Source organism: Haliotis asinina, chromosome 7, assembly GCF_037392515.1.
Source record: "Haliotis asinina isolate JCU_RB_2024 chromosome 7, JCU_Hal_asi_v2, whole genome shotgun sequence".
In the NCBI taxonomy this organism is placed as follows: domain Eukaryota; kingdom Metazoa; phylum Mollusca; class Gastropoda; order Lepetellida; family Haliotidae; genus Haliotis; species Haliotis asinina.
This window is the reverse complement of record NC_090286.1, coordinates 33999691-34024721: the sequence shown is the minus strand read 5'-3', so window position 1 is coordinate 34024721 and position 25031 is coordinate 33999691. Positions and strand designations below refer to the sequence as shown.

The following is a 25031-nucleotide window of genomic DNA, read 5'->3' as shown; positions in this document are numbered from 1 at the left end:
TGTAAATATATGTCTGCAAGAAACACACGTATATTCCCAGTTTGCCTTTAAGGTAATGTACTCCTACTGGAAACAGTACTTGTAGTTGGCAACGCTCCAACCCCTTCTCCAAAGTGACGTCCCTCCAACAAAGCCCACACCCGGCAATTTGTGCGTGAACGCGTACTTACGCGGTGGTGCCAACCTGTCGACACGTGCGGTCACATGTGTTTCTGTAAATCAAACATAAAAAATCAATTTCACTTTTCTTGAAGCAATTGCTCATATCTTGAAACTCAGCTGTGCTAATTTGCTTAATTTTGGTTGGTTATACTTCCCTTCCTAAATCTTGTTGTCATTTTGTACAATTACTGGTAAAATGCAACAATAATTTCAGTTACATCAAAAACGTATACTCCTGGCCAAAATCTGGAACCGATGCCAGAATAAACATAGCTGTACTTCTTGGCCCCTGGGACCCTATGCCGACGCTTGTCAATTATCTGACGAGGAAGAGATGGCAGCGCAGGAAGTGAATTATGATTATATAAATACCCGGCGATTAAATCCATATGAGGCAAATAGACCACCTGTGTCTGCCTACACGAAATGTTGCGATTTTTTTACTCCCTGAAATATGAAATAACCATCATTATTTTGTATTGCATTGCAGTTTATGCTATCTCAAAGTCCAGAGTCAACAGAGAAACTGACAATTCGATAGAACAAGACAATCTCACCCGTAGAACACCAGGTACCAAGTCAATTACTTTTGACCTTTTCTCGGTAATTTACTGTCTGCAATGGAACATTAGTGCGATCATACAGGATCCGTAACAGCCATGCTTTTAATAAGACCAAAGCATTCATCAATTTTTCCAGAGATATACTGCCTGTGGGAAGCAGTGTCCTTCAGAATACAAACCCAACAGCTATTGAAGTAAGAAGTTAGTCCAGTGATGGATTGGAAAATCAAAGTATTTTGTTTTTCATCATTCAGTTCTGATACATCTAAATGTTCTATAGTCCAAATTAATCAAAAATTACAGTAGCACCCTTTTGAAGTGATGGCGGACATATGCATACATTACAGCTAACGTCACGTTTTCATTGTGGTGAAAACAAGAAACAAAACAAAACACAAAAAAAAAAGACTAAAGATTTTCAAACTCTACGTATTAATGCCAGGACCATTTGTAACAACCGAAATGTTAAATCAATGTGCCATTATTTAGACAGAACTAAATTGAGTTGAGTTCAATAAAATGAAAGATCAAGGGCTGAATGAAACACCACTGAAGCCACGCGTAATCGCCTATATAATATAATGGATGCTGTTATAACCTTCGTATAACAATCCAATAAATGTTCAAATGAGGTCACCAAACAGGAACTATTTCTCCGATTGAGAGAGGGATTTCCTGATCTGTCAGTACTTAACTAAAGAAATGTGACTCCTAATGATATGGCACTATATAATATATGGACCAATTTACTGGGGCATTGTAATAATACGGGGTTCCTCGAGATACTTAGGAGAATGAAAATACGTTATTAACCTATGAATGGCAGTATATGATTAATATCTTATTACCCTTGTGTGTTGGGGCATCGTAAACTAGGGACACAGACACACTTAGCTGGTAATATCTGTTTACTCTTCATTTGTCCACATTTTCATCCTGATGGATCTTAAACACTTTCTTATCGAAGGATTTGACGACTAAATGTTAGCGATTTGTCTGCAGTTTCCATTGTTTTCCCTTCATTGATCGAAGTACCAGACTTCATCCTTCGGCTGAGTCAGCTTTTCTGTGTTAGTTGTTGATCACACAATTCACCGTGCCTTTGCTGGGGAATGCGATCTCGCTTGAAGCCAAGAAACGGGTGCAGAAAAAGTGTTTCAGCAATTTGTACGAGCTCTTTTGCGAGTACTAGGAGAATAAGTGAGTACCCGTGGACTACGTTAAAAGAGATGCCATTTTTTTTAAGTACCCCTGACCATTCACAGTTCTGGGCAAACTAAAGTAAGGCAGATTACAACATACGCTTTCTGCTTGATGTTTCTTATTTATTTTTATTATAGTATACAGCTGAAGAACTATAATGGAGTCCTATGGAGATATAATGGAGATAATACTGCCTTCAGTTATATTTGGGCAGGCGAATGCATCTGACGTAACAGTGTAGTTTTTTAATTATTTTTATGAGTATGTACGTTTGTATATTTATCGGTAACAGTTACTTTTCTTATTGTAAATATTTAGCCATCGCAAAGTGTGAAATGTATAAATGTATCGGTACTTGATTAATCCATGTATCGGAATTGCAATGGATAGTCCCATGCTGCATCATAACTTATGTTACCTCGCACCTAAATTTCATTTTCCGAATGGCTGATCCAGTCAATGTACCCCTCTAACAAGCGAGAAGCATTTTTTTATGTTAACCGCTGGAAATGCCGAACTGTGGGACATCGTTTGCTACTTAAAGTTAGTAGTGTTTGACCTGTTGCCTAACTCCGGTACCTCCTACTGTGATCCAATACACGGGTCCGTGTTTCACATAGTTCAAAAATACCATTGAGGTGTTCGGTAATGTAAATTTACCACTCCTACATGTACCTGTGTGCAAGACTCGTGAAGATCCGGGCCAGAATTAATCTTCTGTAACTAATGCTTGTTGTGAGAGGCGAGTAGTGAGATCTGGATGACATGTCATTCTGTTCCAGTTGCATAGATCAATGTTCATGCTGTTGATCACTTAAGGTTCTGGTCCAGACAGCCGTTATATAGCTGGGATATTGCTCAGTGTGACTCGAAACAACAAACAAGCCAACTAATCCACCCCGTGTGCAATGTGTCCCTCGTTTGTTACATGTTTCTAATTTCCTCTCATTCTCAAATTAAATATTCCAAATGCAAAAATATGAAATCGCAGCAAGTAAGATGTTTGCCATAGCGTTCCAAAGCGTCAACACAGTTGAGTAGCAAGCGATACATTTTTAAGTTGCTGGGCACGACATACCTCAAAAGTGTGTTTTTCATCATTCTGACCACAGTCGTAACAGGATAACAGAAACTTTGTAATTAGAAAATGAAGTCAAAAAGACGTCCTGTATCGTTACATGAATTGGGGACGTCTTGTGTAGAATTAGGGATGGAATCATTCAAAGGCTGACTGTGTATGAAATAATGATTAGGTCTTCTTACTCGGCCTACACAATCGATAACTATTGCAAGATTCCCCCTGGGATTCTTTTGTTAATCCTTCATGGCGTGAAAATCGTGGTCAAGTTCATCTACAAAGCCAACATGAAACATGAGAGAACCACAAAAAGATGCCCTCCACACTTCAAAAAGGTTGGACGGATTTATTTTCCAATCGGAATGGGTTTGTTACAACAGAAGTCAAATTATACTGATCGCCATTAATCAAATGCTATTCCTAATTGCCCACGTGGACGTGCAAGCGTTTGGACGAAGTCACAGAAACTATTTCTCTCAAGGGTTTTGCCAAAGTGATTGTGTTTAGTAAAGGTCCTACAATTGCGTTAGTCAAAATTTGCGTCCATATGAAAAAGCCATGGCTTTGCGTGAGTTGCCGAGTAATCTTATTTAAAGATGCACGGCATTTATACAAATCGAGGAGGCAAGCTGGACACTTTATAATTCAATATAGATCCTGTACCCTGAAACATTGTGGCTAGGAAGTTGTCCCGAGCTTTAGATTAGATTCCAAGTTTCACCTTGCTATGTTCAAGTGCCAGCTAATAACACCAATTCTGTCTTTCCGAAAAATTAGCATCACCGAAGAAGCTGAATTACAGGGTTTTTATCCTAATTTGTGATACGCCGAGTAAAGAAGTCCAACGGAAAAAAGAAGCGGCTTATTTCTAAGCGTGTTTCTTCGATCTCCAATACTTCTCTTAAGCCTATATTCCTGTTTCTCACATTCATGTGTAATTTACCAGGAGTAATTGATCGCAGAGTGCTGTAGTTGTCCATCTGTCCGTGTCTGTCCATAAACTCGGATTTCGTCGGCTGAATACATTGTAGTAAAGCATTAGGAGAAGGTGTAGCACCACAGTGGGATGGGAATTTGTGTATGATTAACAACAGCTTATATGCACCCAAAATTATTTTATGTAAATGACTTATCAGTTCCCAAATGATCTTAGACAATTAACTTCGACACGACGTGAAATAACGAATAGGGACAAACGTTTGGTAAACAATATTCTTATTCAAGAACAACGTGTGTGTCACAGCTTGAGAACTTCGTTGGAATAGGTGGTACCGTGCAATCGATTGATATTATTCAAACACACGATAAATATTCCTCATTCTTCACATCTGGTACTACTGTATTACTGCATCCTAAAAAAATTCTCAAATTCTCACAGAACATCCTAATACTCTAACACTCGTGTGCACTATTGATACCTTAATATATGATACATGCTGGTAGGTTGCTACCATCAATTGACATCGTTTGATATTTGTTACTTACTATCTTCCTGTAGCAAAATAACTTCTGCTGCCATAACATCTTCACATACTCACATCTACCCAGTGCATCCGCGCAACATCTTAACATTCTTTTACCCTGGCACTCGTAAGACCTCAGTCATATCTAAATATATGATGCCCGCTACCGTCCTTCGACACTCTTTCATTTTAGTTTCTTTGCATTTTCATATAGCAATATAACTCCTGATGCCATCACATCTTACCACCATGGCATCCCTACAGAGTATCCTCGCAACAGTTTAATACCCCGACACTCGAACGACATGTCAGTGATATCTGACCATAAGGATGTCAGTGATAAGGTACCAGCTACCATCGTGAGGACATCCTCAGCCTTGACACCTATCTCAGACTCTGGGACACTGCTATTGATGAAGCTGTGGTTCTGACATACTGCGGTGCCCTTTACAAATGGGGTCCATGATATGACACCTTACAGATGAGAAACATTCATGGATATCGTTGTTAAATTGTCCGGTCATGGAACCTAACGTGTATATTATATTTGTGACATTTTATCACACACCATGTAAATTCAGTTTTATATATTTTCCTTCGCTTCTGACCCATGAAGGTCCCGGGGTAGAATAGGCCTTCAGCAACCCATGCTTGCCATAAAAGGCGACTGTGCTTGTCGTAAGAGGCGACTAACGGGATCGGGTGGTCAGGTTCACTGACTTGGTTGACACATGTCATCGGTTCCCAGTTGTGCAGATCGATGCTCATGTTGTTGAACCTGGATTGTCTGGTCCAGACCCGATTATTTATAGACAGCCGCCATATAACTGGGATGTTGCTGAGGGCGGCGTAAAAACAGACTCACTCACTCACTCCTTCACTTCTGATAACCCTGTTTTAATTTCATATGTAGACCTCTGTTGCCATTGCCACTGACAAGTAATGTAATATAACGACATTGCCGTCTCCACATCATTTGAGAAAATAAGGGGAATTAACTCATTCATGATTCATTCATAGCAACGAGCCCAATTAATAAATGACAAAATCATCAACCCACAAAATATCGTCCATGGAAGGATAAATGTTAATCCTTCAAATAATGATGTTTCCGTATTCAGAAACAAACGCACAATTACTCATGAGAACTGGCTTCAGAACATTACTTCAAGTAGTTAAATACATTTTGTAGAGAAAATAATCTTATGATTGACAGGAGAGGATACGAAGGACAGCATAAGCGTTTGGTATTTCATCAATGTTACAGTTAATGTGAAACACAACGAGCATGATGTCGTTACAAATTGTAAATGGAAGTCTGAAATCCATCATGTCATGTACTAGTGCAATTTACGCTAGCATTTCTGAAATGACTTATGTCTTTATATCAGCAGTGGGTGGGATTAAGAGGATGTACTTTAAACACTATCGCAATTAACTGAAATTTTCCGATCAGACTTTGCAGTCCCCTTTGTGAAGACATCAGCATCAGTTTGCTGGTCTTCTTATTATCACGTTGTTTCGACAACCCAATAACATCACCAAGGGACTCTTGGTACATGTATCTGTAACACGCTTATCATTTGGGGCACCGTATAGATTTCTCTGTCAGTAATTCACACAATTTGCATTCATCATGTTTAGGTTCATATAAACGAGACGTTAAAATAATCTTCAGTGACAATGTCAGTCGCTAGGTGCACACCATTAGCGCAGTAATAACGACAAAGCAGCTATCAGATAAATGAGTTTAACGGAACCCTTAGATGGTTATCATTTCGGCCTGAAAATAGTCATCATTACCAGTCTTCAAGAACTTTCCTAACCGGACCTGCCAATCACCACCTTATACAAATAAAGCCTATTCAGTTCCAAGCCATTTCGTTAAACTGGCCCAAATAGATATGAAGTATTGACATGTCGAGTTATTAATTTCGCGAGTTACCTACACTGAATACCGCTTAAATGTCCGGGTCCATTGTGGACTCAGGGAGAAGTCGTTCAGGAAGAGAATTTACCAATTCGGCCCCGACAGAGTTTGTAAATGATCTGGACGACTCGCCCGCATGTGTCCTGGGGTCCTCATGGACCAACGACGAGGTATTATCTCCACTGACACTTAATTACCCTGGTAAGCAGTGCTCAGTTCAGTGTCCACAAGACTGATTATTGTTCGACAGGTCTTTAACAGAAAATTCATTTGCATCTGACGCAAATCGTTTTGCAAGTAATTATCTCATCTCATCCTCTTGGATTTTTCAGATAAATGGTGTCAGCATATGATCGACTGAAGGAGAAGGAAACAGACCTCCCACCTGAGTAAATACGTCAATGTTATAGTCGGCAACTCAGGCAAGAGCAAGTACAGGATGATCCACTAATTTTCTGCCTGTACACGTTGTAAATTGACTGTGATAATCACGTCGTTGCGTTCAACTAATGCGTTGAATACCCATAGTCTTGTTCCAACCTGCTGCTCAAACAGGGACCCTGGTGGCATCTAACGTGCGAACACAAGGTTCTGCTTTCTACCCAATTCACTTTCTAGTCGCAAGGACACTCGTGCACAATCAGCAGGAGGTCTCAACAGACAATACACCTGCAATGTTATAAAGACAACACCACCAAACGATATGTTTTATTGGGGTTCGCACATGTACACGAGCTGAAGTACAAGTGTTCGAGCAAGTGCAATCCAGTAAGGCGATTAGCAATCCACGAGGATCGTTGGAGGAACTTAAGCAGTCGTGGTTAGCCAGCGTTAGGTTCATCATGGATGTAATGAGTGTAAACGTGACTGTTGATTCTCTGAATGGAACATATAACGACTCAGGTGACAACAAAACCAACTGTTGGAATGAATACTGTCTGACTGAGGAAGAATATCTTGACGCAATCAAAGATCATGTGTTCCCCAGAGCTTATGAATGGCCCATCATCATTGTGTTTACATTAACATTCATACTGGGACTTGTTGGCAACTTCTTGGTGGTGTACGCAGTTTGGAAGAATCACAGCATGAGGACGGTCACCAATGTGTTTATAGTTAACCTGGCTCTTGGGGACTTCATGGTGATTCTTGTGTGTTTACCTTCGACCTTAATATCAGATGTGTCGCAGACCTGGTTCCTGGGATCAGCGCTTTGTAAAATACTGATATTTCTACAGGTAGGTAATTCATAACTCGTGTATTAATATCATACTGTCTTTTATATCTTCAGTTGCATAAAGCAAATTCTCGAACCGACACAACGCGAGTTTGTGGAATGTATGTTGTTTCATGGAATTACCACTTGGGAAAACAAACAATTTAGGATGACCTGACAGAGTGTGGCCATGTTGTCACATCCAGCTGTTTGTTTTGTTAGTTTGTGTTGTAACATCGTACTCACGAATATTCTTGCTAAACAGTGTTATGAAAATAATCGAGTCTGAACCAAACAATCCAGTGACCTACACCACGGATCTACGTAATACTCAACTGTCATATGCGAGCTTATATATATATATAGAGAGAGAGTGTATCTCTAGGTTTAGTTTATTTCTACGCATATATATATATATGGAAATACACTAAACCTATGTTTACTACCCCAAGTTGCAAGAACAACGTTTTTATTGCTATCAGTCTTAATTCACTGCTAATGCGCCAAGCGAAAACAGTTCTACAGTGTTACTAATAGTGTGTTTGCTAATTGCTTTTGACGCCGTCCTTTCCAGTAATCGTATACTGTCACAGCTGGGTACTTCAGAAATGAGGCCCATTATGCATTCCATGTGGTGTTTGGCAACCAGGCGTTTGTAGTCATGCAAACAGCATAAACTTTACACTACCCAAACGCCCCTCTTCTGCTACAATATATTATGGGCCTGTCCATGATATGCCCACGTGGTCTGTACGTTTCGTTTGTCAGTATCAGTCAGGCCTTCAGAGATGACAAACTGAAATCAGCCCTGAAGACCCGATGGAGAAGATCTTCAACAACCCATGTTTGTCGTAACAGACGACAAACCGTCAAGTTTGGGCTCGCTGTCATGGTTGATATATGTCATCGTATCCCACTTGTGTACATGTACATCGATACAGAGATACATCATATTGCTGGAATTTTCATGAGTGCGGAACAAGAAACAACCCAAACAAGTGCATGGATAGCAATCTTAATCCAATTTTCTTGTCAAAATAGTGATTTAGCGTTTTTGACCAATGTAAATATCCTTGTAACTCTTTTACGAGGAATTGTATTTCATTCTGACACTCCCACATAATCTTAAACGCGTTGGAGTTATATCACACTATTGAAGCGTGATGGCATCAATGGATGCTTCCTTAAGCGATTATCCCTAAACAATAATCAGGAAATCTGAGTCCAGTCACTATAACTGAAGAGGGTACTGGTTGAAATGTTATAACCCTTCTCGAGGGATCATAGATTCAGGTTAGCATCCATGAACGTGTCTGGACAAGATAGTTTAAAGGCACAAGGGTAAAGCGTGCATCGATTTCTGAACTCTACCGTTTCATAGCAATCAAACTGAATATCTTGATACATACTGGTTTCTGGATAGAGGGGATAGAGAGAATTCTATACTTTCACGCATTTGTATGTGACTAAATCCCAACATTTGTCTCTGTAAATACGCTTAATGGTTAGATGAGCATAGTGATGTACAAAAATGCAACAACACACTGGTACAAAGTCACGGTTTCATGATTCAGTGACGTTCTTAACACTATATAAACCAAGATTTAGCCAGGGTGGGTTAGCGCAAGGGCATGCCACGAAGAGTAATCATATTTACACATTGATTTAAAGACGAAGTATCCTCAATGAATGTAAGTAAGCATGTTTCGGTAAATTCGAAACTTCATTTTGTTAAAATGTTTCTTAAATGTATCATAGTTGATAAAATTATGACTCCATAGAACGAGCAAATGACAAGTTATGATACAGATCACTTGCTTGATAATGGTGTACCTACACCGAAATGTCTCACTCATTGCAACAAAGAAGACGCCTATCCATACAAACCGATTTTCCTTCAGTCTACATGGGCTGCAAGCACATGGATCAAGAGTTATTCAATAAGTGATAAATCATCCAGCAACCTGAAAACCGCCTGTACATTATGCCAGTCAACTGGTTCGATCTTTTGAATGGGTACATGTTATATTACTCAGACTTGACATCTGGCACTTGAACGACTATGGGAGGGATTGCACCAGCGTTAACCTCGTATAACAAGCAATTAAACCAACTGCCCTTATCTCAGACTATCAATGTAGACTGTGTTGATGGACTGACTACATAATCATGATGAATTAGGATATGGGCAACACTATACACTGAATGGATAAAACAGTGGTGATAGCGAACATGTAGATTATTTCAGCTGGCTTCCCCAGACAGTGGACGTCACCACTCTCTAAGAAATGGGGATTCAGTTCAATGACTCGTAATTCGTCATAAGAAAACTTTTAACACGGGACAGTGCGGGTCCCTCAAAATCAGTAAATACGTGTTTGTGTGGTTGTCTGTTTTTGGATGGTTATGAATGCGTTTGGAGATATGTTTAAACCTGTTTGTATCCAATCGATTCTAAGGGGATGCTTGGGATCAATCCAGATTCTGATCAGTCGGGTCCAGAAAATAAATGTTCCCCGGTGTTGGACGAAAGAACCATAAAGAGTGAGTAAGTGAGTGAGTGAGTGAGTAAATGAGTTTAACAATGTTCCAGGTAGGGTACCAGTCTATAAATAATCGGGTCGGAACCAGACAACCTAGTGATCAACAGCATCAGCATCGATCAATGCAACTTGGATACGATGACATGTTTCACTTAAGCCCACGAACCTGACCACCTGATCCCGTTAGTCGCCTCTTACAATAAGCATTGAATACTGAAGATAAATTCTAACTCGGATCTTGACGGATAGAGACATGAAAAGCATCGGATGGTCACTCAGTATGAGTGTTTCCCATATTAGTGCGGATCGTTGAGTCAGAGGCTAGTGTATAGGATCTTAAGTATATCTACATGAAACAGTGCGTTAAATGATCCACACCCAGTTTTAGATGGTTGCCGTTGTTGTAATTCTACTTTTGAGTAGCGCTCAGTTACAATACGAGCTCCCTACCAGTTCACATGGCTACTAGTAAGGCAATGGCAGAGTATCAATAACGTTTTGCAATGATCGCTGGCTGTGTTGACAATGCTGTTTCTAACGATCAATCTACTCTCATGGAATGTTCTTTATTTCCCCATAACACGTTCCCAGCCTGCAGTGAACGTGCTCCTAAAACTCACGGAAAATGCTCCACCTCAATTACATTCGGAAATTGAGTTTTACAGTGAAGATTTTAATTCTGTGTTATTTGAACATCACTTCTACAACTTGAAGTCTCTTTAAAATAGTGTTTTCAGTAGCTTTGCAATGTCCCTGGTCACGGGTTCAATACGGAATGAAATAGAAAGGATGCATTTTGTTTAAGTGCGGTTTCTCCAAGCTGTGTTGCGTATTGCCACACAGTATTTCGCCTACTCAATCATTAGGCACAACCTGGGTTGAGTCTTCCGACACACACACATTCCTCTGAAGAGAACAACTTGATGCCTCTATCCACAAGAGATGTGATTCTTTCGCTCTCCGCCGTTTCTTAACTAATTATTGATGTTTGCTCTTCAGTTTCTCATCATGCCTGATGCAAATACATTCCACACTAAGCAAATTACTTCAGAGGGGCGGGATCGCTTTCATATGGGATGCACGTTTCGAGTACATGAGAATCGTTACCTTCACCACATTACAAGTCTCAACTGAAGCCTCCCATGTTTGATGACTTTGAAAGTCCATTGTTGCTCTGATAGATACTGAGTGGTAGGTGTTAATTTGTTGTAACTTACATAGCACAAAGCTTCCCACAATATAATGGTCAAAGTGCCTCGGATCAATATCCCGGTCAACGAGTCAGTGTGCATCCGTATCACTCTCAACTCCCTGAGGAGTAGATAAACATACTACAGGTTAGATAGCGGGAGATGGTCGCGTCTTCAAAGGCTGGAATAATCATGTGACAGTATTGAGGTGCCAGTGTCACAGTCTGAAAGCGTGTTTGCTTATGTTCACTTTGCTCTTTAAGAACTTTAGTGCAATAGGACACTCAGGTAGGTTACTGGGGAAAAAAGCCTTCGTTGTCATGCCAGGGATGTTTGCCTCCCTACATAGGTACAACATGTGGCGCCAATTTCTGGTATCCTCGCTGTGAAATTAATAGTATATTGCTAAAAACCTTGCTCACTCAGTCTCTACCTAAGTTTTAGTGCAAGAGAATCGAAAAAAGATTGTACACCAGATGCATGCACCAGATAGTGTAACCCATTAGAACCGATCTACAGCAAACCATGGTTGTCATAAGAGGCGACTAACGGGATCTGGTGGTCAGGCTCGTTGACTCGGTTAACACGTCACCGAGTCCCAGTTGCGTAGATCGATGCACATAATGTTGGTCACTGGATTGTCTCGTCCAGACGCAATTATTTACAGACCGCCACCAGCTGGAATTGGAATTGGAATTGTTGAGTATGGCGTTAAACAACATACAACAAACAAGATAGTGTAGACACACATCCGGGTGTCCGACGTCTTCAAGAACGCTTTAAACTTCATCTACGCCAACGTCCGTCACAATTCGTAAATATATAATTAAAATTTGTTGCAATGTTTGTTGAATGAAATTAGCCAGATGACAGTGTCGGAATAAGATTATTATCAAACCAGTCAAACAATGGTTGAAAAGACGTCAACCAGGAAAAGGATGGGTAAAGGTTGGATCAATACACGTGTCTCATTTAATATGGGGCATCATTTAAATGTAGAACTCTCTTATGAATGAAATAAACCAGATGCCATTGTCTAGCGATTATGGCATCATCTATAATGATAACCAAATAAAAGGAAAGTTATTCAGGACACTAAGCAGGTTTTTCGGTATATTCCGTTAGTTGGTAATGAGTTGGTAATGGTGTTCATAAGCAAATTCCAGTTTGTTTATTGTAAGGAGGACTGGTGTCTGAAACATGAACATCATCGGAGCCATGAAGACAGGGAACACATGGTATTATCCAACCAAGCCAAGCTTCGGTCACGCCATCTCTGAGTTAGTTTCCTCTTGCGACAAGCTAGTGTCCATGAACCATTTCGTATTCGAACAAACGACAGTGGAAGATTCGTGGCAACCAAACAGGTACAGACATCTAACACTGATGTCTGTCTTAATACATCACTGTTCATTGAACACATGATGGGATGCCAGTGAAATCAGTAGATGACTCTTCGCACATAACTGGTGTCGTCCACGTGTCATAGTGATTCATAAACACACTCGTATGATAAACAGACGGAGTCGTAGAAATGAAATACCTATCACCTGCTACTTGGAATCGTAATCATTACTATGTACAACCACGTGTTTGCGATTTGCTGCCACAAGCGAGCGTGAGTCATCATGTAGAGCAGGAATTTGGAGGAATGCATTTACACTTACATATCGCAAAATATACATATATCAGTACATATCTTTTTGTATTCGCATTATCATATCATTCCAGTTACCGCTAAACAATCCAAGCATTTCAGTTTATTCGTTATTAAAATTAATCAGAATATACGAGGTCAACAGTACTAGTGCGTTTGGGAATCGTCCCTTGAATATGCGCTCGTCTTTTGTCCTAGTAAAACATAATGAAATGCACCTTTAATCACGTTGATAGATATGCACCTTTGATCACGTTGATAGTTGAACATTGGTGCATTTATGTGTTTATTTTTCTCCTCGAGACATATTAATATCTCCTCGGTGGATCTAGCGTTTTAGAAACGGGTTATCGGTAATCCTGCGTGCGATAAAGAAGGAGAGAGACCAACCCAATGTATATGCCACGGGTTTATTTCAGACCAGTAATGAGTAACACGTGCTCAATTACACGGCGTCTGACTAAGAATAGATACTGAATGATGTCGTGACTAACTTAAACAAAATGCATGTTTGCTCAGCTGAATGTCAGAATTTTTCTCCTTCATACATAACATGTTATAATTATGTAATGACATCAGAGAGATAACCTTGTTTTGGGTGGAACTATTTATCAATCGGAAGATGATTAGGTTAAGCGTAATTATAAGATTGACATGAAGATGGTTAATGGCTACTTATTATTGCGACATAGAATTACAACATAAGTGACAATTGTATAATTATGTTTATTAAGCGTCAGTTTGTATTGATTGCATACTAATGCCCACGTCATACAGCGCATTTATACTTCGGAGGTGTACATGTTTCTATAAACACCGTTGTTTGTGCAACTGTAAAATTGTTTACGTAAGTCTATATGTAAGTAGAGGTTTTCCATCAGAAGTGTAGATATGTTTATATGTAGATATGTATAGTTATACCATTAGCCTGGTCCACAGACTTGAATCCGGTATAAACGTTTTGACACCTGAATAGGCATCACGTAACCATTTGTTATTTAACCTCGTCGTCCGTCCGTCTACCCACAATACTGTTTGGGAGGTGAGATAGCCGAGTGGTTAGAGCTTCCGCTCATAGCGCCAAAGAGCCGGTTCGATCTGCGAAATGGGTACAATATGTGATAACTATTTCTTGTTCCCCCACCGTGTTATTGTTGGAAAATTGCTAAGCGGCGTAAGACCAAATTCACTCACTCACAATGCAATTGATGTCTTTTATCCTTACTTTACTTCAGATTCATTTCCAAAAAAACACAAATCATATCAGCGGGTTAAATGATGCCAACATGTGTGCTCTACAAGCGTTCTGTCCTTGCCCTCGTATATTATTTGTTTCAGTCAAACGCAGCACCAAATGCGCTTCGGGGAAACGACAGATATCTTCATATTTGTTTCGCAGCCTTTCAGCATGGGCAGAGAGTAAACATTGGTCATGGAGTCATTCTGACAATGGAAAAATCCATACAGCTCTGTGGGACATGTTCCGGAAGATAATAAGAGCATTCCCCATATTCCCTAAACACTATGCGTCTTGATTGTCCCGGCGCTTCTTAAACGGCTTGGAACTTCTGGTAAAATCTTTTGGCGTGAGAGGTAAACGATGCAAGGAGCTTCTAAATACACCTACGCTAGACGGTTTCAATATAACATGTCGGTTAAGAGGAGAGGAAAAACTTTCAGGGGTACGCAGCTTCTCTATAGCAATAGATGTTTGTGTCCGTGCAGATGCTAACGCCGTTATCATGTCATAGTATCAACACCGAAATGTCGCATCTATTCCAATCAATCCATTAAAAGTGTTTCTCTTCATCAAACCAGTTTCTAAATGTCTCTTTAAGAAATCGTACTGGTTATAAATTACTGAGACCAAATTAATCGTAGATTCAGCTGTTCTTTCAGAACCGTGTGGCATTCTATTATTCAATCTTATTTGACTTTAGTGGTGAAGGACCCTTGAAGGTCCCGGGTAGAATAGGCCTTCAGCAACCCATGCTTACCATAAAAGCCGTCGTAAGAGGCGATTAACGGGATCGAGTGGTCAGGCTCGCTGACTTTTTTGACACATGTCATTGGTTCCCTGTTGCGCAGATCGGTGGTAATGCTGTTGATCACTGGACCGTCTGGTCAGACTTCATTTTTTACAGACCGCCGCTATATAGCTGGAATATTTCTGAGTTCGGCGTAAAACTAAACTCACTCACTCACTTAAGCGATGAAGACATGTTAATCATGTTTGTTTTTGTTTGATATACGAGACCACTTCAATTTTGTTCTTGTTGTTTCAAGTTGTTTTCTAAACGCCCGTGCCAAATACTTAACACCGTTTGAAGCAGAAGCAGATTAGCCGAGGCTCATGATTCCTTTCTTGTTTCTGTACGGCTACACTAAACGCTTCATGTTACCGAATAAACAAAGTTTGGGTATTATTGCCATGTGTACAAATATAGAAAATTACAAAAATATTATGAAGATGTGAACATATTATAAAAACAGCTGATATACAAACAATTTATGATCGTGCCTAGCATTTCAAGCGTATAACATAGAACAATCTAATAAGGCTTCATGAAAACACAGTCTTCCGTCCCAAAAGTCGGAATCCGTCATGTGTAGAAAGCACGAACCTTTGCAAATATGGTGAAACCATTAGTCCATTAGACGGGAGGTCCGCCACAGGCCGAATTACCAGTGTGTAGCTATTCCTTTAGTCGTTATGGTGACATAGTCTCCCTATCCTTAAGCATCCTGCCACTCATACTTCAATGACGGCCGGGATGATGCATTGCTTCTAAGTCGAGGCAGAACAAACGCTGAGAGAAGTACAAAGGTCCGTGTTCGTTGAGGATTGTTCATGCATTGTATGATTACCCGTCAGAAACAGTCCAAGTGAGATGTGTTCATTCTTTGCACGATTCATTAACACTGAAATGGACATATCACGTGCACTCGTAAAGCAGGTCTATTTCATAATTGGATGGTTTTGTGTTTCACGATGTGATGACTTTGTTGTAAATTCCAATTGCCTTTCCGTTTTTGGATTTAAATCTTCAACAAGCGCTACAAAAATAGCATCTGATATGATAAAGTTGTTCGAAAACTAACAAACTTAAAATCAGTGGAGATAACGATGGTGTTTTTGTGAATGGATATCTTTTTTAACTGCGTCGTTTTGTCAATGCAGGTGGCTACTTTGAAAAAGAATAAGATAGACCTAAATTAATGTAGAAACTCCATTTTCACACGGACTCAGGTCGTTCTCTTCGCCGCATTTCGCTTTGAAAAGTTGTGTCCCTCAGGCACGCACAAACCTATGTTTGTGTGTTTATGATCACTGGATTCACAATCACTGGATTGGCTGTTCTAGACTCGATTGTTTACAAGAAAAGTCGTAACGCTGTCACACTGCTGCAACAAACACCTACACACAAGATAGACAGAGCTGTCGATACTTCTTTAGGCAGACATTTTCTTAAGGACGTGAAAAGGTTTTTATCACTATTTGACCACAGAGGTAAACGTCTGAGACCTGAATCACCTCGGGATTCCCTCCCACATTCAACTCACCCGTCGTGATACGAAAGTGTCCAACGAGGAGCTAAAACCTAACTCACTCGTTAAATTACTCACCCAGTCTAATAGACGCAATGAAGAGCTGGGACCCGATCCCTAAAGCATTCGTAACATTACGACCTTTCGTAACTGTGTAAATTACAACAGACTTCCGAATGACGTCGTGCTAAGAATGACTTCTAGATCGTGACCCTGATAACTCCAATAAGCTATTCTATGATAAACATACAAATGAAAGCGTCTGTCGGGGACGTAAGTTATCCAGTGGAAGACAATTACCAAACAAGACAGACTAATTGCTTGTCCATGCCAAGCATCTGGTCAGCTAACATTGACTGTAAACACAAAGTAAATTGGTACCAACAGACATCCCAGACTAATTTCATGGACGGTCCTAGTCCACGTCCCCTACTTACCACGCCATGACTTTTACGAAAATTACTGACACTATTTAACGAGTGCTGATTACGAAACATTAATAATATCAGTTTCCTGACTAATGTGTGTCTCAACAAAGACGCCGGGACGGAGAAATTGTATGCATTTATTAAATCGTTAATGAATTAGGGGCGGTGGTGTAGCTTTATGATTTGAAAGCCTAGATTGGAAATAGTTCTTTACGCCGCATTTAGCAATATTCCTGCGATATGACGGCGGGGGGATCCAGGCCCCGATTTCTCAAAAACAAAAATAAGTCTTTACTCAAATCTTAACCTGAGTTTCGCAATTTGAAACAGCCGAATTTTTAACTCAACTGCGTTTTTTACGAAAAGGATGAAAGCCCAAATTACATAATCTATCCACCTAAGTTAAATTGTCTGCTATAGTTTGAGTTAAATACCGATTTCAGTACATCATGTGAAATGCATTTTCCTGCATTTTCTCAAAAAAAAAAAAGATTGAGTAAAGACTCAAGCTTAAGTCCAAACTCAGACTTAAGTTTGTCTTGAGAAATGGGGCCCTGAACTGGGCGTCACACACTGCACCCATGTGGAGAATCGAACTCGGATCTTCGCCGTAACAAGCATCCGCTTTACCCACTGTGCTACCGAACCTATCCTGCTCTACAAGATGTCGCAGTGTCATATTTTACTGAAATCAACTATGTGTTAAAACAATACATTCGTATAGACAGGTAGATTTATTACAATTGATTTCAATTACTCATATCTCTTTCCATTTGGAATTTTATGCAAACACAACCGACACATTTTCGCCATGTTGAGACATTGATATTTCGCGCACAACTGATAAGCAGACTCAAATGAATTCTTTACTGGCCGCTCAGTTGCAGTCACCAAGAAACATCGTTTTAAAGAATGATTTAAAAGTGCGCTTCTGATACTGTTGACAGGCTCTGCACACAATAGATAACGACGTTTCAAGATGGCGTCCTGTGGTCGTCTGCGCTAGGTAACCAGCAGCTCTGTCGGTTTCTAGGCATTTTCGACCACGTACTGCGTATAATTGGTGGAAGTTATTTTAAACAAAGTTTGCTGAGCAATTAGCCCCATCTGCTTCTAATGGGTGGCGTTCGTTTTAATTTCAAGGAGAATGGTTTTCACTGATAAAGGAAAGCTGTAGTACTTAAATCAACGCTATGCTTCTGTGTTTTAGCTTTGAGGCGTTAAGTGAACAGTTGCAATTTATTTACCTTGTTATTACAGTTGGATAATCGTGTACACGTATAACTTGAAGTTTAGCCTATTCAAATCCGTTTTCGTGAATAATCACTTGAAGATAACTACAGCTGCACACAATTTTATTGGCCTCACGGGTAATTGAATGTTTCTCCAACTGCGATACGTATGTTTACTTCACTTCGATTTTAAATACTTGGAAACTGTTCCATGATGCTCATATGACGTTAATTGTGTTTTATAAATACGTATAGGTAATGCATATCAGCTCAACCTGAAATCAAACCTTGCGATTTCTTAGCTTACTAATCGACTTACCTTTCCTCAGGCATGAAGGCCCTTAATGATGATCCATGGATTATTGAGGAATTTTGTGTGCCAGACAGTACCTTCACCCCACGCTACCATCTCCAAAACAATTGCCATGTGCATGTCCTGAAAATAGTTCCTGACCGTTAGTTAGTCTCAGTGGCGAGCAGACTCAGACAACAACAAACCTAGGTAGATGTTGCAGACAACAGCGTTCGGTAGATGGTTCAGGTGGTATCAGAGTCAATAACACAAAATCAATCCTCATCCTGTTAATTTAATGACATCATGTGTGCATGTGCCATAGAATGTATACATAAGATAAACTCTGCCCTTAATACGATGACTACAGATCAACGTTATCAAAAGTATATTTGAAGAGACATAAATGAAATATATTGTACGGAAAGGCCTGTTAGAAAAGTCATATTTGCATCAGATATACTATACGTATATAATGTCTTTATACAAACGATGGCGCGCGTCTAGACGGCGGAGTAACCTTAGCTGCCAGCAATCTGTCTAGAGTGATGCTCTGCATAAAATCCAGATATGAGCAGATCAAAGACAAATTAAGTATTAAATAATTAGTCTGCGATAGAACTATTCCTGTAGTTTCGATCGGGACAAAATAAAGAAGAAGGATTTCTAATAAGACGACACATTCATTCACATACATTAATACTTCGAATTCGCTGTGTGTTCCATGACAGCTGTGCACTTTCGTTAAGTTTTAGGCCTCATGGATGTTATGTCTATGATCACTTAATCAGTACTTACAGAAATTGAAGCTTCTAACACATGCATTCACTGGTTCACATTACATATGTTAAATACGCTTTGGGTTTGAATCTACCTAACCGAAGGTCAAGTTGATCATCAAAAAGTTTCATTCATTTTTCTTCTGATTTATCAGAATTTACGAAATGGAGTATCTGTATGACTGAAACAGGTTGGCAGTCTCCAAACTACCAGTAACTCAAACTGTCGTGTTAGGCAAATGGACTGAAAGCCCAAGAGTAAGGCTTGAAACATATTTGGATACGTGCGAACTAAAGGTCACACAGCGGGGCGTATATATAGTTTCCTTCTCCCTCTAACCTTCACCATGAAACAGTCAAAACAATAGCTAAACCGTTGAGGTGCTGACACCGTTTAGATGCCTCGTGCATTATACATGTTCGTGGTGGCTGGGGAAAGAATAGACAGACACGTGGATTGTGCTTACGCAGTGTAGTCCAACTGGTGCTGAAAACTGCCAGTGAAGATATCATGTAAAGATAGATGTGTGAATATTCTACGAAGATTTCAGTTGGATTCCCGCTCTAAAGATTCAACGCTTCTGAAAAGTTCCCAAACGTTCATGATAAACATGTAGATTCATTTCCAAATTTCACGCAATTACAAAATTTTGACAAGAATCACATATTAGTGACGGAGTGTTTTTACAGGTGAACATTTGATTTGCATGTGCAGGTACATATGGGACAGCATATACTCATATTTCTGCCAACACCTCGTTTTATTGTATTGCATAACTATATTATTATCGTGGTATAGACGTGATCGCACACTCTTCAGCCTTTGGTTTAGAATACGGCTTTGTCCGGTTTCTGTGTTGTATATGCTAGTTACTTATCGAAAAATTGTCTAGACGTATATTTTGACCACATTTCTTGAAATGTTCTTTTGTTGTTGTTGTTGTTATTCCCCTGTAAACAGAAGCATTGTTCATTTATATGACGGCTGTAAACAAGCAAAATTGTTGATTTCGCGATGATCGTGTTAAGGATTCAAAGCCCCAATAGCAATAATTAGATAATTGAATTACTCCGGGAGACAATAAACTTCTATCCAATTTAAAACGTCAGTAGTGGAACCAGTCTACCATGACAGTTTTATTCGAAGGAAAGAAGCGGTATAATCCATGGAGGCGACAAACTTGAAATTTGAAATACAACTTTGGCAATATATATAAGTTTCCTGGCCACATGCCTCGAATGAGTACACTGGATACCTCCTGGATACGATACGGATAATCTACAGTGCATTACGTTCGAGACACATTGTCTGTTCGAGACACATTGTCTGTTGATAGTTATTCTCGTATAGTCAGCAAGGCTGTCTTGCTATCAGCAGAATGATCTCTCTGTCTTGGCGGAGCAGAGTTTTGGGTGAGGTCTGAATAATATTTGCTCACGTTGTTTATGCAAGGGAGCAACGTCGGATTATTTGTAGCAAAACCACAGTCAGTGACAATTTAGTGATACTTGTCTCCTGGCATGACTGCTTAGGTGGGTGAGGCTTCGGACGTTTGTGTTAGATATTATCTTTTGAAGACAGATAAAAGAATCCTAAGACAACAATGTCTTCTTATTACAAAGGATATTGAGTCAAATACAATATAAATATGATTGTGTAGTGTTAAGATGTCTGATTTACCTTAAGCAAAGTATGTTGATACAGCACTACTTAATGTAAATGTAGTATAACCTGTACTAACTGCCCAAGAGACCTTCGGATACTGACATTGTGCCTTCAGTCATGGCTCCTTTAGAACAATGACTTGGCACAGGCAACCTGAGCTTGTCTTGCATTTGTATTGGGCTGGGAGCTTGAGTGAACGCATCGCCTTTCTGAAAACATGGGTTGATTCCCAACCTTGTGTGTTTGGTACTAAATTCGGTGTTTGATGTGGTCCACCATGACCTCGTTTTTAGAGCAATTAGGCCGTTCTCACTTACGTTACCCAGTGATTCTTAAATGCTATGTGATCCCGTTCACAGACAGGTTAAGGTTGAGCAGATTTGGCCGCGGAGAGAGCTAATCGTATTCGAGTTAGTGTTGGGTAATTGTATTGACGGGCGTGTTGGGTAATTGTATTGGCAGGCGTGTTGGGTAATTTTTATTGACGTTCGTGTTGGGTGATGGTGTTGGCAGGCTTGTTGGCCAACTGAACTCCAGGTACATCCTACAGCTTCAGTCCGGCCTCAAACTGAAGCACATGTTGGCATGGCGCTTGAGTGAAAACATTTGCTTTTTGAGAACAGGGGTTGTTTCCCAACCCGGTGTGTTTGCTACTAAATTCTCCGTTTCATATTGTCTACCGTGACCTGTGTTTTTAGATCATTGGGGGCCGTCCCCACTTATTTTACCTACTGACTCCTAAACGTCACTATATGACTGGAATAAAGCTCAACTCAACTTAAATGCCATGTGTTCTCGTTCACAGTCAGATTGAGGATGAGCAAAATTTGGCCGCTGAGAGAAGTAATTGTATTGACGTTACTGTTGGGTGATTGTATTTAATAGGCGTGTTGGGTCAATGTATTGGCAGGCGTGTTGGGTAATTGTATTGGCAGGTGTGCTGGGTCAAAGCATTGGTAGGCGTGTCGGGGAATTGTATTGGCAGGCCTGTTTGGTCAATGTATTGGCAGGCCTATTGAGTCAAGGTATGGGCAGGCATGTTGGGTAATTGTATTGGCAGGCGTGTTGGCCTCAAGATACTTTCTACAGCTTCAGCCAGGCCTCAAACTGAAGTACGTGTAATATGTGACTGTTCACCCAGCAATGACAATTACGAAAGTTATATGTCAGGTACAGAGAATACAATACATATTCTCGTTTTATTATGATATTATAATATCCAGCGCGTACATCATGTGACTGTACAAAATACACATCTGTTTACCCAGCAGTGACACTTAAGACACGATATGTTTTTGACACTGTTTTTATTATGATATTGTGATTTGATCATTAGAGACTGTTGGGCACTAGTCATTTCAGTTTGTTTTAGCGGTTTGTTTGATGTTTAACTCCGAAATGAACCACCACTCATGTAATAATCGTAAATTGTAAACAAAATATAAACAACATAAACAAAATATCATAAGCAGCTTTATAGACGCCCAGATAAAAACGTATAAGGTTTGCTGAACCACTCGCATATTGATAACTGCAGGAGTAAGGACAGTATTACGCCCTTCAGCGCTTGTGTTTGGTAACAAGTGCGAGAGTGATAGTGTTCCATTCACATGCTGATCTTTGCTTTTCCCATTTCGATTTCCTCGGTCGGTGAGAGATAGAAAACGATAACAACATACATTGTAACTTTTTTCAGAGACAAAATTATTTAAGTTAGGAGGGATAGCGAAAGGAGATTTGTCATTTGATCCTGGTTGGAAGATGAGAAACGAACATGATCGTGTTATTGTAATTTTTTTATCATATATCATAATGCTATGAGAAGTTACATGTAGTTTACATACCATCCAATATATCGCGCTCATTACACTAATGATCACTTAAGGTTTATTGCTACAAGTTTGAAGTTTTCTTTGATCTTATTGATAACTTTGTGTTACTGATGTAACGTAAGCACATTTCCCTGAACAATAACTCTCACCGCTGAAAATAATCGAAAATTATGTGTTTCTTTCGAAAGTGCTTGATGGATGGCACACGCTTTATGATTATTATCAGTGGTAAATGTGCCCCTAACGGCTTGTTGTAACTGCGAACTACCAGGACGAAGACATTATTTCTGTTAGTGTGTTTGTTGACGCACGTATGTATGTGTGTGTGTGTGTGTGTGTGTGTGTGTGTGTGTGTGTGTGTGTGTGTGTGTGTGTGTGTGTGTGTGTGTGCATGCTTGGGTGAAATGCATGTATGCTTGGATGGATGGGTGATGGATGGTGTATGTGTGTGTGTGTCCGTGTGTGTATGGAAGGGTAGATGGATCATTGGGTGGCTGTGCACCCGCACACAGACACACATACTCCGGAACACACCCAGAGAAATATATTTTGATCAGGACCAGTTACAATTGGTATTCAGCAACCTTTGAATGTTGTAAGATGCGACTAACGGGATGGTGCGATCAGACTCGCTGACTAGGTTGTCGCATGCCACCGTAATCTTATTGCGCAGATCAAAGCTTCTTATGTTGATCACTGGACTATCTGGTCCACTCGCCAGTATTTACACACTGCCGCTATATAGGTGGACCATAGCTGCGTGCAGCGTTTAAGAACATACAACCCCCCAAAAACATCATTATCGATGGCAATCACTACGTTACTGCAGCATTTTAGATGTTTTCATTCTTTTTTTCGAACTTCGTGCAGGATGTTGGTGAACACTTAGTACACAATATATACGATCAGCTGTAGTACATTGCCCTGCCAGAATTCTGTTCGTTCCGAGGTGGCTGTTTGGCTTCTCCCACCACACACCACGCTGTTAAAGTGAAAGGGAAAAACAGATCGTCTGTGATATGTTGATAAGTGAAAGATTGAATTAGTGTAGAATATCGTTGGCCGTAAGGTAAGACAAAACAAAAGCCTAGTAGCTGACGAGAAGCTATCTGTTACACAACTGAGGTGGGAAGCTCACATGTATCTCCTTCAAAGGCATAATAAACTGATGTTTTACTCATTATTCTTCGCAAATTACAGTTTTGGGTTATTTTCCAACATAATCTGTCGATAAACGCGTCACTGGCTTCAGTTAATGTGAACAAACTAGCATGATGTATCGGTAAAAATGGTTGGCCTTCATCTGCCTATGATCAATTTGTGACCACAATCCTTGCAATAAACGTTATTTGTGGTGGGACTTATTCAAAGCAGCCCTGCATACGCTGAGCACTTCAGGATAAAGACTAGAAGTGTTCCATATTTTATCTGTAATTTAAAATGCTAACAAAACAAAGTACTAAATGAAAATGTCTCTTGCTGTAGCATTGACTTTCAGTGATTAAATATATGCATCTTTAATGCAAATATATGGTATTTACACATGTTCTACTGTCATATACTTGCACGTGGGAGCGCACATTACACGGTGGTATAAGACGCTGCTATTCCGTGGAACACACAAGGGAAACCAGCACCATTTGGCGATGTGACTGAACTCATTCTTCTACTGAAGCTGGGGCGTTGAGTATTGATTTGTATTGTTCTTCGGGATTTAGTGAACTATTTACTTGCACTGGCACCCTTTGCATCAGTGTATCGCACGTAGAGATAGTCAGGAAAAGTCGCTGTTTCTTGTAGTGATGAAATACTTGAAAGTGGTCAGGAAGGGTTATTGTTTTGTTGTACTACGCGAGATGTTCGTGGATAGTTTTTGTATGTTCATTTTATGTGAACACAGTCAGGCGTAGGCTGTTCGTTTAGTGCATGGTCAGTGATAACTTTTCCGAAAGTGTATAGTCAGGGGAACTACTAGGTACATGTTCTGCGTCAGAGCATATTCGTGAATATTGTGTTCTGTTATGTTGATGTTCTGCATGAGAACATATTCGTACATGTGCTTATATATGTACTGACAATCAGTATTTCACTTTGCGTTAGTGCATGGTTAGGGATCCCTAGAGTTAATATGCATTGTACACAGCTGCTTAGATAATCCATCGTATATTGTACACAGATATAGTCGTCAGTTTTCCTTGTGTCTGTATTGCTCATCTAGATAGTTAGGGACGAGCTTTGCGTCAGTGTT

The 25031-nt window shown here is 40.0% G+C and overlaps 1 protein-coding gene across 1 annotated transcript in view; it reads left to right on the top strand.

Moving 5' to 3' along the window:
• LOC137290861 (orexin receptor type 2-like) overlaps positions 1-25031 on the top strand; it is a 71208-nt gene that overhangs the window by 21723 nt on the left and 24454 nt on the right. Inside the window, exon 2 of the mRNA XM_067822025.1 lies at positions 6732-7637. Coding sequence (XP_067678126.1) covers positions 7242-7637 — 396 coding nt within the window. The 5' untranslated portion in view covers positions 6732-7241. The remainder of the gene's footprint in view (positions 1-6731; positions 7638-25031) is intronic.